The 13,980-nt window shown below is 39.8% G+C and overlaps 1 protein-coding gene across 10 annotated transcripts in view; it reads left to right on the top strand.

Annotated features, from left to right (window-relative positions):
- Nucleotides 1-13,980, top strand: part of ADD1 (adducin 1) — a 138,471-nt gene that overhangs the window by 80,840 nt on the left and 43,651 nt on the right. For all 10 annotated transcript variants that reach the window (XM_084627616.1, XM_084627611.1, XM_084627615.1 and 7 more), the window contains exons 5-9: nt 8,191-8,271; nt 10,421-10,570; nt 11,634-11,777; nt 11,933-12,031; nt 12,463-12,639. In XM_084627616.1, the coding sequence (XP_084483742.1) occupies nt 8,191-8,271; nt 10,421-10,570; nt 11,634-11,777; nt 11,933-12,031; nt 12,463-12,639 (651 nt within the window). The remainder of the gene's footprint in view (nt 1-8,190; nt 8,272-10,420; nt 10,571-11,633; nt 11,778-11,932; nt 12,032-12,462; nt 12,640-13,980) is intronic.

Here is a 13,980-nt window from a genome sequence, read left to right as displayed (position 1 = left end):
ATGTAAAACCCATTTTGCAGTATTAAAAATTAGTCAACTTTATATACATACATGGTTCATTAATGGAGAAATACACTTGAGGGTAATGGGGAACTAAATAATTAAAACAAAATAAGCAACTTTTAGTTTTAGTTCATCCTTTTTTGTAGGAAGCCCTGTCCGTGTAAAAAGAAGTGGGATTGTGACTGCTCAGTATTGTCCGCAGTTTCAGATTGAATGCCCTGCATTATACTGTTTGCCTTATTCTCAGCTGTACGGATGTAAGATTGTGACTGCTGTTCCCACCCGGGGAATCTTCTAAAAGAGAGAGGACTTTAAATAAATCCTATATTTCCATCTAAGAATTAAGATGACTACCAAGAATGATACAGTGTAAAAAGCCCAGCCAGAGAGGAACTGCATCTTCAAATAACTGTTAGGAATCTAAAAACTGAATTGTTGGCTGCATTGGATTTTAGTTTGGCATTTATAGACAATTGATCTCTGGAAATGATATTTCCTGACTTTGGGAATCACATAAAAAACGTTCCATCTAATGTAGAGCTGTCGATTAATTGCGATTAATTCAAAAAATTAATGGTGGTTTAAAAAATTAATCGCAATTAATCGCAGTTTTAATTGCGTTGTTAAACAATAGAATACCAATTAAAATTTATTAAATATTTTCGGATGTTTTTCTACATTTTCAAATATATTAATTTCAATTATAACACAGAATACAAAGTGTACACTGTTCACTTTATATTTTTATTACAAATATTTGCACTGTAAAAATAATAAACAAAGAAACAGTATTTTCAATTCACCTCATGTACTGTAGTGCAATCTCTTTATCATGAAAGTGTAACGTACAAATGTAGATTTTTTTTTTTTTTTTTTGGTCATATAACTGCACTCAGAAACAAAACAATGCAAAACTTTAGAGCCTACAGATCCACTCAATCCTGCGTCTCATTTAGCCAATTGCTAATACAAGCAAGTTTGTTTATATTTGCGGGAGATGATGCTGCCCACTTCTTATTTACAACATCACCAGAAAGTGAGAACAGGCATTTGCATGGGACTTTTGTAGCCAGCATTGCAAGGTATTTACATGCCAGATCTGTTAAACATTCATATGCCACTTCATGCTTTGGCCACCATTCTAGAGGACAGGCTTCCATGCTGATGACACTCATTAAAAAAATAATGCGTTATTTAAATTTGTGACTGAACTCCTTGGGGGAGAATTGTATGTCTCTGGCTCTATTTTAGCCACATTCTGCCATATATTTCATGTTATAATAGTCTTGGATGGTGACTCAGCACATGTTGTTCATTTTAAGAGCACTTTAGCTGCAGATTTGGCAAAACGCAAAGAAGTGCTCTCCTGGTGCAATGTGAGATTTCTAAAGATAGCTAAAGCCCATACTCAAGGGTTAAGAGTCTCAAGTGCCTTCCAAAATCTGAGAGGGATGAGGTGTGGATCATGCTTTCAGAAGTCTTAAGAGCAACACTCTGATGCAGAAACTGCAGAACACAAACCACCAAAAAAGAAAATCAGCCTTCTGCTGGTGTCATCTGACTCAGATGATGAAAATGAACATGCATCAGTCTGCACTACTTTGGATTGTTATCGAGCAGCACCCGTCATCAACATGGACGGATGTCCTCTGGAATGGTGGTTGAAGCATGAAGGGACACATGAATCTTTAGCATATCTGGGATGTCAATATCTTGCAACGCTGGCTACAACAGTGCCATGAGAACACGTGTTCTCACTTTCAGGTGACATTGTGAACGAGAAGCGGGCAGCATTGTTTCCTGCAAATGTAAACAAACTTGTTTATCTGAGCAATTGGCTAAACAAGAAATAGGACAGGGTGGACTTGTAGGCTCTAAAGTTTTACATTGTTTTATTTTTGAATGCAGTTATTTTTTGTACATTATTCTACATTTGTAAGTTCAACTTTCATGATAGAGATTGCACTATAGTACTTGTATTAGGTGGATTGAAAAATACTATATCTTTTGTTATTTACAGTGCAAATATTTGTAATAAAAAATAAATATAAAGTAAGCACTTTGTATTCTGTTATAATTGAAATCAGTATATTTGAAAATGTAGAACACCCCCAAAAATATTTAAATAAATGGTATTCTATTATTGTATAACAGCGCAATTGATCATGATTAATTTTTTTTAATCGTGTGATTAATCACAATTTTTTTCAGTCGCTTGACAGCTCTAATTTAATGTTATACACCAGTGATATCCAGACCTCAGTGGTTCAAGAGCCAAACTAGTGATCACCATTACCCAAAAGAGCCACAGTAGTGTGAATTCATTGTTTCATTTTCTGTGTGTGTGTGTAAGTAGTATTCTCAGAGCAAAATGACTGATCAAATATTATTATTTTATCAACTACAGTTGGTTAATAACACAGTAAAAGCATCCTGATTGGTTAATAATTAAATCACACAGTGTTTTAGTATCATGTGCTGCAAAGAGACACATTAAAGAGCCACTTGCAGCTCGTGAGTCTCAGGATGTGTCTACACTACGAAATTAGGTCACATTTATAGAAGTCAATTTTTAGGAAGTGATTTTATACACTTGATTGTGTGTGTCCCCACTAAGTGCATTAAGTCGGCGGAGTGCGTCCACAGTACAGTGGCTAGCGTCGACTTTCGGAGCGTTGCACTGTGAAAAGCTATCCCACGGTTCCCGCAGTCTCCGCTGCCCATTGGAATTCTGGGTTGAGCTCCCAATGCTTGATGGGGCAAAAACATTGTCGTGGGTGGTTTTGGGTACATGTCGTCAGTCGCCTCTTCTTCCGTGAAAGCAATGGCAGACAATCATTTTGCGCCTTTTTTCCGTGCAGACGCCATACTGCTGTCAGCAGATAGTTCAGCAGGACTGCTAGCCGTCGTCATCCACGGCTTCCGCTGCAGCTCTGCTCTCCTGGTGCCATGAATCCACCTCGCAGGTCTTCTTGTTGTTCTGTATAAATATATATTCTCATGGCATCCGTCGTCACCCACCGCTTCTGCTGCAGCTCCACTCTCCTACAGATATTACAGATATTTTATACAGATAAAAAAAAAATATTTTTTTGCCTCTGTTTTCACTAACAAGGTCAGCTCCCAGACTGCTGCGCTGGGCATCACAAAATGGGGAAGAGATGGCCAGCCCGCTGTGGAGATAGAGGTGGTTAGGGACTATTTAGAAAAGCTAGACGTGCACAAGTCCATGGGGCCGGATGAGTTGCATCCGAGAGTGCTGAAGGAATTGGCGGCTGTGATTGCAGAGCCATTGGCCATTATCTTTGAAAACTCGTGGCGAACGGGGGAAGTCCCGGATGACTGGAAAAAGGCTAATGTAGTGCCCATCTTTAAAAAAGGGAAGGAGGAGGATCCTGGGAACTACAGGCCAGTCAGCCTCACCTCAGTCCCTGGAAAAATCATGGAGCAGGTCCTCAAAGAATCAATCCTGAAGCACTTGCATGAGAGGAAAGTGATCAGGAACAGCCAGCATGGATTCACCAAGGGAAGGTCATGCCTGACTAATCTAATCGCCTTTTATGATGAGATTACTGGTTCTGTGGATGAAGGGAAAGCAGTGGATGTATTGTTTCTTGACTTTAGCAAAGCTTTTAACACGATCTCCCACAGTATTCTTGTCAGCAAGTTAAGGAAGTATGGCTGGATGAATGCACTATAAGGTGGGTAGAAAGCTGGCTAGATTGTCGGGCTCAACGGGTAGTGATCAATGGCTCCATGTCTAGTTGGCAGCCGGTATCAAGTGGAGTGCCCCAAGGGTCGGTCCTGGGGCCGGTTTTGTTCAATATCTTCATAAATGATCTGGAGGATGGTGTGGATTGCACTCTCAGCAAATTTGCGGATGATACTAAACTGGGAGGAGTGGTAGATACGCTGGAGGGGAGGGATAGGATACAGAAGGACCTAGACAAATTGGAGGATTGGGCCAAAAGAAATCTGATGAGGTTCAATAAGGATAAGTGCAGGGTCCTGCACTTAGGATGGAAGAATCCAATGCACCGCTACAGACTAGGGACCGAATGGCTAGGCAGCAGTTCTGCGGAAAAGGACCTAGGGGTGACAGTGGACGAGAAGCTGGATATGAGTCAGCAGTGTGCCCTTGTTGCCAAGAAGGCCAATGGCATTTTGGGATGTATAAGTAGGGGCATAGCGAGCAGATCGAGGGACATGATCGTTCCCCTCTATTCGACATTGGTGAGGCCTCATCTGGAGTACTGTGTCCAGTTTTGGGCCCCACATTACAAGAAGGATGTGGATAAATTGGAGAGAGTCCAGCGAAGGGCAACAAAAATGATTAGGGGTCTAGAACACATGACTTATGAGGAGAGGCTGAGGGAGCTGGGATTGTTTAGCCTGCAGAAGAGAAGAATGAGGGGGGATTTGATAGCTGCTTTCAACTACCTGAAAGGGGGTTCCAAAGAGGATGGCTCTAGACTGTTCTCAATGGTAGCAGATGACAGAACGAGGAGTAATGGTCTCAAGTTGCAGTGGGGGAGGTTTAGATTGGATATTAGGAAAAACTTTTTCACTAAGAGGGTGGTGAAACACTGGAATGCGTTACCTAGGGAGGTGGTGGAATCCCCTTCCTTAGAAGTTTTTAAGGTCAGGCTTGACAAAGCCCTGGCTGGGATGATTTAACTGGGAATTGGTCCTGCTTCAAGCAGGGGGTTGGACTAGATGACCTTCTGGGGTCCCTTCCAACCCTGATATTCTATGATTCTATGATGATTCTATGCCATACCACAGCAAGCATGGAGCCCACTCAGCTCACCGCTGCTGCAGTGAGCATTGTAAACACCTCACGCATTATCCTGCAGTATGTGCAGAACCTGCAAAAGCAGGCGAGGAGGCAACGACAGCGCGATCACAATAGTGATGAGGACATGGACACAGACTTCTCTCAAAGCATGGGCCCTGGCAATTTGGACATCATGGTGGTAATGGGGCAGATTCATGCCGTGGAACGCCGGTTCTGGGCCCGGGAAACAAGCACAGACTGGTGGGACCGCACAGTGTTGCAGGTCTGGGACGATTCCCAGTGGCTGCGAAACTTTCACATGCGTAAGGGCACTTTCATGGAACTTTGTGACTTGCTTTCCCCTGCCCTGAAACGCGAGAATACCCAGATGAGAGCCGCCCTTACAGTTGAGAAGTGAGTAGTGATAGCCCTCTGGAAGCTTGCAATGCCAGACAGCTACTGGTCAGTCGGGAATCAATTTGGAGTGGGTAAAACTACTGTGGTGGCTGCTGTGATCCAAGTAGCCAGTGCAATCACTGAGCTGCTGCTACCAAGGGTAGTGACTCTGGGAAATTTGCAGATCATAGTGGATGGCTTTGCTGCAATGGGTTTTCCTAACTGTGGTGGGGCGATAGACAGAACGCATATCCCTATTTTGGGACCGGACTACGTTGGCAGCCAGTACGTAAACCGCAAGGGGTACTTTTCAGTGGTGCTGCAAGCACTGGTGGATCACAAGGGACGTTTCAATGACATCAACGTGGGATGGCCAGGAAAGGTGCATGATGCTCGGCTCTTCAGGAACTCTGGTCTTTTTGAACAGCTGCAAGAAGGAACTTACTTCCCAGACCAGAAAATTACCATTGGGGATGTTGAAATGCCTATAGTTATCCTTGGGGACCCAGCCTACCCCTTAATGCCATGGCTCATGAAACCATACACAGGCACCCTGGATAGTAGTAAGGAGCAGTTCAACTATAGGCTAAGCAAGTGCAGAATGGTGGTAGAATGTGCATTTGGACTTTTAAAAGCTCACTGGCGCAGTTTACTGACTCGGTTAGACCTCAGCAAAACCAGTATTCCCATTGTTATTGCTGCTTGCTGTGTGTTCCACAATATCTGTGAGAGTAAGGGGGAGACGTTTATGGCGGGGTGGGAGGTTGAGGCAAATCGCCTGGCGGCCGATTACGTGCAGCCAGACACCAGGGCAATTAGAAAAGCACAGCTGGATGCCCTGCGCATCAGAGAAGGTTTGAAAACCAGTTTCATGACTACGGTGTGATAGTTCTGTTTGTTTCTCCTTGATGAAAACCCGCCCCCTTGGTTGACTCCACTTCCCCTTTGATCACCGCTTTCAGAAGCAATAAAGTCATTATTGTTTCAAAATCATGCATTCTTTATTAATTATCACACAAATAGGGGGAAAACTCGCAAGGTGGCCTGGGAGGGGTGGGTGAGGAGGGAAGCACTGGATGGGGTGGTGGAGGAGGGAAGGACAAGGCCACACTACAGTTCAAAACTTACTGAATGCCAGCCTTCTGTTGCTTGGGCAATCCTCTGGGGTGGAGTGGCTGGGTCCCCGTAGCATGCCCTCCTCCCACTCCCCGCCCCCATGTTCTTGGGCGTCTGGGTGAGGAGGATATGGAACTTGGGGAGGAGGGCAGGCAGTTATACTGCAGCGGCGGTCTGTGCTCCTGCTGCCTTTCCTGCAGCTCCACCAGACACCTGAGCATGTCAGTTTGCTCCCCCATTAGCCTCAGCATTGCATTCTGCTTCCTTTCAGCATGTTCCTCCCTCCTCTCATCGCGTTCATTTAACGCTTTCTTGGACTCTGCCATTGTTTGCCTCCACGCATTCTGCTGAGCTCTTTCAGTGCCAGAGGACTGCATGAGCTCTGAGAACAAGTCATCGCAAGTGCTTTTTTTTCGCCTTCTGATCTGCGCTAGCCTCTGGGACGGAGATGATATGGGGAGTGTAGAAACATTTGCAGCTGCGGGAGGGAAAAAACGGGAGAGTAGTATTTTAAAAAGATACATTTTAGAGAACAAAGGGAAGACTATTTCACACTGAATCAAGCGATTCACGTTAGATAGCACATGTGCTTTTTGGTACAAGGTCGCATTTTGCCTCTTATATTGAGTGCCTGCCGGTTTGGTGTGAGACATCACACACACTCGGCTGGGCAACAGAATTCGGTTTGCAGGCAGCCATGGAAAGGCTTACCATGTTATGTTTTTAGAGTGCCGTGCACAAAGTAGCTACAGCCTTTAGATGCTATTGCAGTATAAATAGTAATTATAACTTATACCATGCTGTAAAATAAATCAGAGCATGCTTTAAGATATGCTACTAGCTTAACTGCACAGATCAGCAAAAGCACTGGATTATCTGTGCACACCCTTGTACCAGAGATCAAAATAGGACGGTTTTCCAAAGACCCATAGACAACCTCAAACCTCCATCTAAATGATCCATTAGTAGTTTTATGAAACTAAATGGATAATTCTTTCCTTATCTCCTCTTCTACCATTAACCCACATTCCTTTTTTAATTCATGAATTTTATTAGGGTCTAACTAGCCATCATGGTTTATTTTGCAGCGTGGTATAAGTTATATTTACTACTAATATTGCAATAGCATCTAGAGGCCCTAGCTACTTTGTGCACAGCACTCTGAAAACATAACAAAGATATGGTTCCTGCCCTAAACAGTTTACAAACTATAAACTAATTTTGAGTTATGAACTCCATCATCTGTGTGTTAAACCTTGAGGCAAATATTGCTACATAAAGAGAAGGATAGTTGGTGGAGAGCCCCGAGGTATGCTAACCTCCCCAACACCATCAAAAGGCATTCACTTAAAGGGTTCATCCCACCCAGTGTCAAGATGTTCAAACTGTTTAGCTGGGTTGCTTAAATTTCCACAAGTCCTCTGCTTCATAATCCCACATACCCTCTGGCAAACAGAGGTTTTTCTAGGACACTAACACTATGGGTGACAATATTGCTTCTCCCAAATTCTGTTTCCCGTAGGGTATTGGCAAACCACTCATCTATCCAGGTGGTTATCTGTCCCTCATTATTGTAGGATCTGAGCACTCCCTTGGCATCTTACTTACACCTTGGTCTTCCACCAGCCTGAGAGACTGTATCCTGGGCCTCCCTGTGGCCTTAGTAAACATGGTCTATTACCAAGTGTACTATGGTTTAATAAATTATGTCAATTATAGTGGATATGGCATGACTGTTAGTTTATGCTTCTGGAATATGTACATCTCCCGTGTTCAACAACTCTCTTGTAATTTTATTGTATGGTATACTTTCTAGGGCTTACAAAACAGAACTTGAATTTAAAATATTACAATTTTTTATTGTAAAGATTTAGCTTTCACTCTTGTTGTATTTTTAGGCCAGAGTAAGTTCTGAGCAGGAGCACTTCTTGATTGTACCTTTTGGACTTCTTTATAGTGAGGTTTCTGCATCCAGTCTGGTAAGTGCTAATTTCTATTTCTATACCAATAGAACATGGATATAAACATCTAAATTCTGTCTCGTATATATGTATGTTAAACTTGGATAAACATGTTATAGAAAATACTAAGTTATTTTCTGCTGCAGTCTCATGGCCAGAACAGTTTTGTTGTGTTTTTTTTTTTAAGAGTTTGACTGATTTCAGTATCCATTTTGGAAGTAAAATTCTTCTTTTTTTAATGGGCATAAAATTTCAGATTGTAATTTGAGCATAAACTCTTGGTCCTTAGTTTTTTTCATATACTGAAATACATCTATATTATCCTAAATTTTAATTTGGGGTATTAATTGTATAAAAGCTGCACAAGACTGAGCATGGGGAATTCCTGAGTTCTAGTCCTTTCTCCAACATTAATTCCATCTGTGACCTTGGACAATTTCTGTAATCTCTCTTCCTCAGTTTCTTCATGTACTTACAGTACCTGTTTTGTAGGTTTATATATATTTATAGTTTAATGATTTTTACAGTGATTTCAAGACATGAAGTGCTACGTATTTCCTTTGCTGCCTTTAATTTTGGATTATAGAAAGATAATAGATTTGGATTAACCAAATATATTCTCTTTTCCAGATCTTGTTAAAAGTAAATAGTAGTGCATAATAACAGGCCTAGACCTAGGGCAATGGAACTGTGGTGACAGATAACCCAAAAATCAAGTTAGCACAGTTGTGTCAAAGGTTATTTGTTTTTGCCAAATGTGAGTTTCAGATACTGCTTGTGGGAGGGTGGTGTTGTGAAGCCTCCACTGCAACTAAAAATCTCTCTAAAAATATATATAAATAAAGCCCAGTGATGCAAGACTGGTTTACTTCTCATCAAGCTCGAGGAAGATCCAGCAGTGACTCAGCAGTGCAAACTGCAGCACCCCTCAAATGGACATAATGCCATGGTACTATCCATGGCAATGCTGAAAGAATTTAGCACTAAGACTAATTCATTACTTATGCCTGTAGTGGCCTCAGATCCCCAAACTAAATGTCTTAGTCCTCACTGTCACTACTTTGGAATAGTGCATAGCTTTGTCTAAATTGGTGTTAGTATGGGTTGAGAACAGGATAAAGGAGAAAAGAGGGAAAATAACTGAACTCTATATATTATTTTCCGCAACAATTAAAGAAAATCAAGACCTTACCTAGAAGACTGAACTTCTAGAAAACCAAGCATTCAGTACAAATCTGTGGCTATGGGGTATCTCAATAAGCCTAGAGGGCGAGAATTTAAGTGCATTTCTTAATCAACTAGTATCTAAGGTTCTCAAAATTAAACACTGATGATGGTCCAATTTACATATAAAGAGTCTACAGACTTTCAAAGACCACTTTAGTTGCCTATCAAAGACCAAAGTAAAGTATTCTATACATAGTGTCAAGATTTATTGACAACCTGTAGATATTTGTCTGCAGCCAGGAAGGAAGAAGCAATCAAGTATAAAAAGGATCAGATTTCTTTCTTTCTAGATTTGGGATTAATCAATGAGGAAAAGGTGGCGCCTGAATAACATTCCAGGAGCTGAATGTTAAGGGAACCTTATTATAAGCAACTTAAAAAAAGGTGACCCGAAAAGAAGTAGGCGAAGAAGTGAGCTTGTACTCTTTTTCTCGCTGCATTATGATATATAAAAGAGGACTGAAAGGTTTTGTGTTAGTTTTCTAAAAGGCTTTTTCTCCTTGCTTGTGTTTTTACATTAGTAATTCAGGCCGTGTCTAGGCTGGAAGACCCTCTGATCAGTGAAGAACTAGTGGAAATGTCATCACAGGAATCAAGGGAGTGAAAGTTGAACAATGTAGAGGGGGAAAATAATTTGTTATACAATTGCTTGTTGATGGATTTGATTTCTTACAAAAAAGCAATGATATAGAAAGCTCGTTTTGTGTTACTGAGGACCAATTCTACAGCTGTTTACAATATATTGATCTTAAAGCTTAATATTGTTGCTGTTAATGACATTGGTTTATATACATTTATATGTAACATATATGTAGTATGATATTGTTAAAATACAATAATATAATTTTTAAAACTGCTGTAGGAAGATGCTGAATTAAATACATTTGGGACAACCATAACTTATAAAATTTTTTATTACAATGTTTTCTTATATTGTCAGGTTAAAATCAATATTCAAGGAGATGTAGTTGATCGTGGAAGCACTAACCTGGGAGTAAACCAAGCTGGTTTTACATTGCACTCTGCAATTTATGCCGCTCGACCTGACGTTAAATGCATCGTTCATATCCATACACCAGCAGGGGCAGCGGTAAGCAGTTCCTCTTACTATAGATTTTAAGAGAAGTGTAGCTGGTGCCAAGTAGTCATATATTTACTTGGTAGTTTAAGGGCTTGATCCCTTTAAACCTGTATTCTAGTGAGGAGTCCTATTTGAAGTCACATAGTTAATGAGCCTATTCATGTGAATATTCCTGCCTTGTGAGTGCTTACAAAATTGGGCCCTACGTAGAAATTGACACTATCTGTGCTATGAATATGAAATCTTGAATCAACATTTAGAAGTAACAGTAGGCAAATGGCAAATTTCAGACTGTAATAGAACCTTTTCAGTCCATGGGTCATAACGAGGTAAAGCGTCCTCCAGTGGCCCAGTAAGGCACACTTTGTAATATTTTCTGCATGTATATGCTATATATTAGAATACTTGCATCCTATCTACATTTTGTTCTGGTAGCACATCTGTAACTGTTTCACAGCACAAGTAGCACCATTGATCTCAAACGGTGGATTTTGTGGATGCCCATGTTTTTATCCATCTCCAAGAACAACTAGTTATAAATCATTATCAAATCCACCTCAGAAGCTTTTTTAGGAGCCAACCCAATGACTGAGTTTCAAATATTCAGGAAATTGCTTTACTGCAGTTCTTATTTTGATATTTTTCTTATTAAATTGATTCAGAACAGCAATAAAATTATTTTCAGGTGGATAACAAGACTGAAATTGAGTAAATTCCTAATTTTGGATCATATTCTGAGGATTTTAAGCTTTAACAATGGTGGTTTTTAACCATGGTTTTGTGTAATAATCTGCAGGAAAACTTGTCACTTATAATCTTGTATTTTAAAATATTCACTTAAAAGAGAGTATGAATTAAGAATAAGAGGCTGATTTTCTAAATCTTTTCACATTTCTGTCTCGTCTTCTGACCAATCTTCAGTTCTTCTGCTTTTAAATATCTCAGATGTATTTAAATATTAACAATGACATTTCACCCTCCACTTCACTCATTAGTGTATATAATGTACAGCAATGACTGACTTCTTGTTTTTATTTACTTCTCTCTCAAAATCTACTGTTATGTTTCTCAGGTTTCTGCAATGAAGTGTGGTCTCTTGCCAATTTCACCAGAAGCACTCTGTCTTGGAGAAGTGGCCTATCATGACTACCATGGTATTCTGGTTGACGATGAAGAAAAAGTGTTAATTCAGAAAAATTTGGGACCTAAAAGCAAGGTCAGTTATTCCATACATAGGTCAATATTAAAAGAAAATAGTGATTTTTTTTTTTAAACTTGGAAATGGAAAGGAGGGGAGGTATGTTTGTTTAGTTCTTGGCAGGTAGGTTTCTTGTAGCAGCTCATATTCCTTTCAATGTCCATTTCTCTTAGGTCCTTATTCTCAGAAACCATGGCTTGGTGTCAGTTGGGGAGACCGTTGAAGAGGCTTTCTACTATATTCATAATCTAGTAGTTGCCTGTGAGATTCAAGTAAGAATCTTAATATATTATATAATGAATCTGCTATCTGTAACAACATCATACATAATCTTCAAACAGATAATAGTTGAATGATTAAAAAATGACAATTTCAATCTAAACTAATAAAATAAAAATTCCTGGATTGATTTTGTTATGCAGGAGCAATTACACTGATAGTTTAGCAACTGTGTTCAACTGGCAGACTAGAACTACTGATCTTACATAAATCTCTCCCAAATCATCAGTCTACTTTTCATTAAAGCAACATGTAGTTTTTCACATTGCTTAAAACACTTTCCTTATTACAAGGTTATAATGATTTATTTAATTTTAAAATGTAAGATTAGAATTTGCAAAATAGAAGAGAGTCCTTCTACTGTTTCTATAACTATCCAGTGTTTATGTTAAAAAAATTAAAGTGTGGTTTAATTATTTTTAAGGTACGTACCCTGGCCAGTGCAGGTGGGCCTGACAACTTAGTGCTGTTAGACCCTGGAAAATACAAAGCCAAATCTCGTTCTCCTGAGTCTCCAGCAGCTGAGGGTACTGTATCCCATCCAAAATGGCAGATTGGAGAGCAGGAATTTGAAGCCCTTATGCGAATGCTTGATAATCTGGTAAAGCAAATAACATCATATCTAATGAGTTTTTATATGATGAATGCAAAATTATTTCTAAAATGCTATAAAGAAACTTAAGATTTTTTTTCAGGTTTTTTGGTCTTGTTTTACTTTTTTTATTTGCTGACAAATTTGATTCTTGAGATTTCAAAATGCTAAGTTTTTCTTAGGTTAGTGTCCAGGCTATAATGTGAAAAAAGAACCATGTAGGTTACTTCATTTATTAATCTTTAATCTGAGTATTTAAAGCTTCCCTGTAAGATAGAATAGATCCGTTACAGCCTGATTCAAAGACCACTAAAGTCAGTGGAAAGACTCTTCTTGATGTCAGTGGGCTTTGGATCAGGTCTTAATGTTCATACTCACTGGGTTCTGTACCTCTTGTAATACAGACAGGTTCCTTTTGTTAGTTGTGATTGTGGTGCATGCAGCCTCTCCAGATAATACCATGCAGCCCTATCCTCCTTACCCCTTAACAAAAAGGTGGAGTCTAAAGGTAAACTTGGACTTCTCAGGATGTCACATTGTTAGAGGGGTCTTTGGGTATTAACACAGAATGATGATCCATATGGCTGCATTGATAGAACATTTGTCTGAAGGTCATAGGTTAAAGTCTACATGATCACTCTGAATAATGCCCAGCAATGACATTGCCTGTAATATAGGTTATGATTCAGATTAAATCTTTAACCGGGTTGAAGTTAGGATATTTTTAGAGAGATAGGGTATTCGGAACAATGTTTCCTTTTCTCAACAAAACCATTTCCAGTGTCCAAAGCTCAGTATGAACAATCACTGAGTGAGCAATCATTGCTGTTTCTACATACAGCCACTACCCTACCATGAAAGTTTGTTTTATCCTGTGTCCAAATTTGTCTTAAAATCCAGAGCTTCTCTACCCTACTGAATTGCTTTAATGTGTCCTACAAAATTGACATGCTTTGACTAGCCACAAGAGGCTGTTAAAGAGTGGTGCCATCAAAACCATCTTTCCTTACAGTCCATGAACCATCAAGCTGGAGAGAGACCAGAGGTTGTTCCCAAACTTTTACCTCCCATGCAGCAGCCCTCAATAAATGCCATTTCAACCAATTGTGTGGTTAAAAACATGGAATTAAATTGTGTTAAACTATATATTTCCTTTAAAAAAAATTTAAGATGAAAAGTTAAAACGGAAAGGACCATATGTTTAAGGTTAGAATGTAGTATATAATGCATCATTCTAACACTTCTTGCGTCTGAACTTACCTTTGTTGCCAGACATTTGGTAATGTGTATTAACTGATGCAAAGATCTTAAGAGCTTGGTTATAACATGACATTGGGGTATGCGTGTATG

Source organism: Lepidochelys olivacea, assembly GCF_965140295.1.
Source record: "Lepidochelys olivacea isolate rLepOli2 genome assembly, chromosome: 4".
NCBI lineage: Eukaryota > Metazoa > Chordata > Testudines > Cheloniidae > Lepidochelys > Lepidochelys olivacea.
Note: the sequence above shows the minus strand (reverse complement) of the source record. Positions and strands in the feature narration are given on the sequence as shown.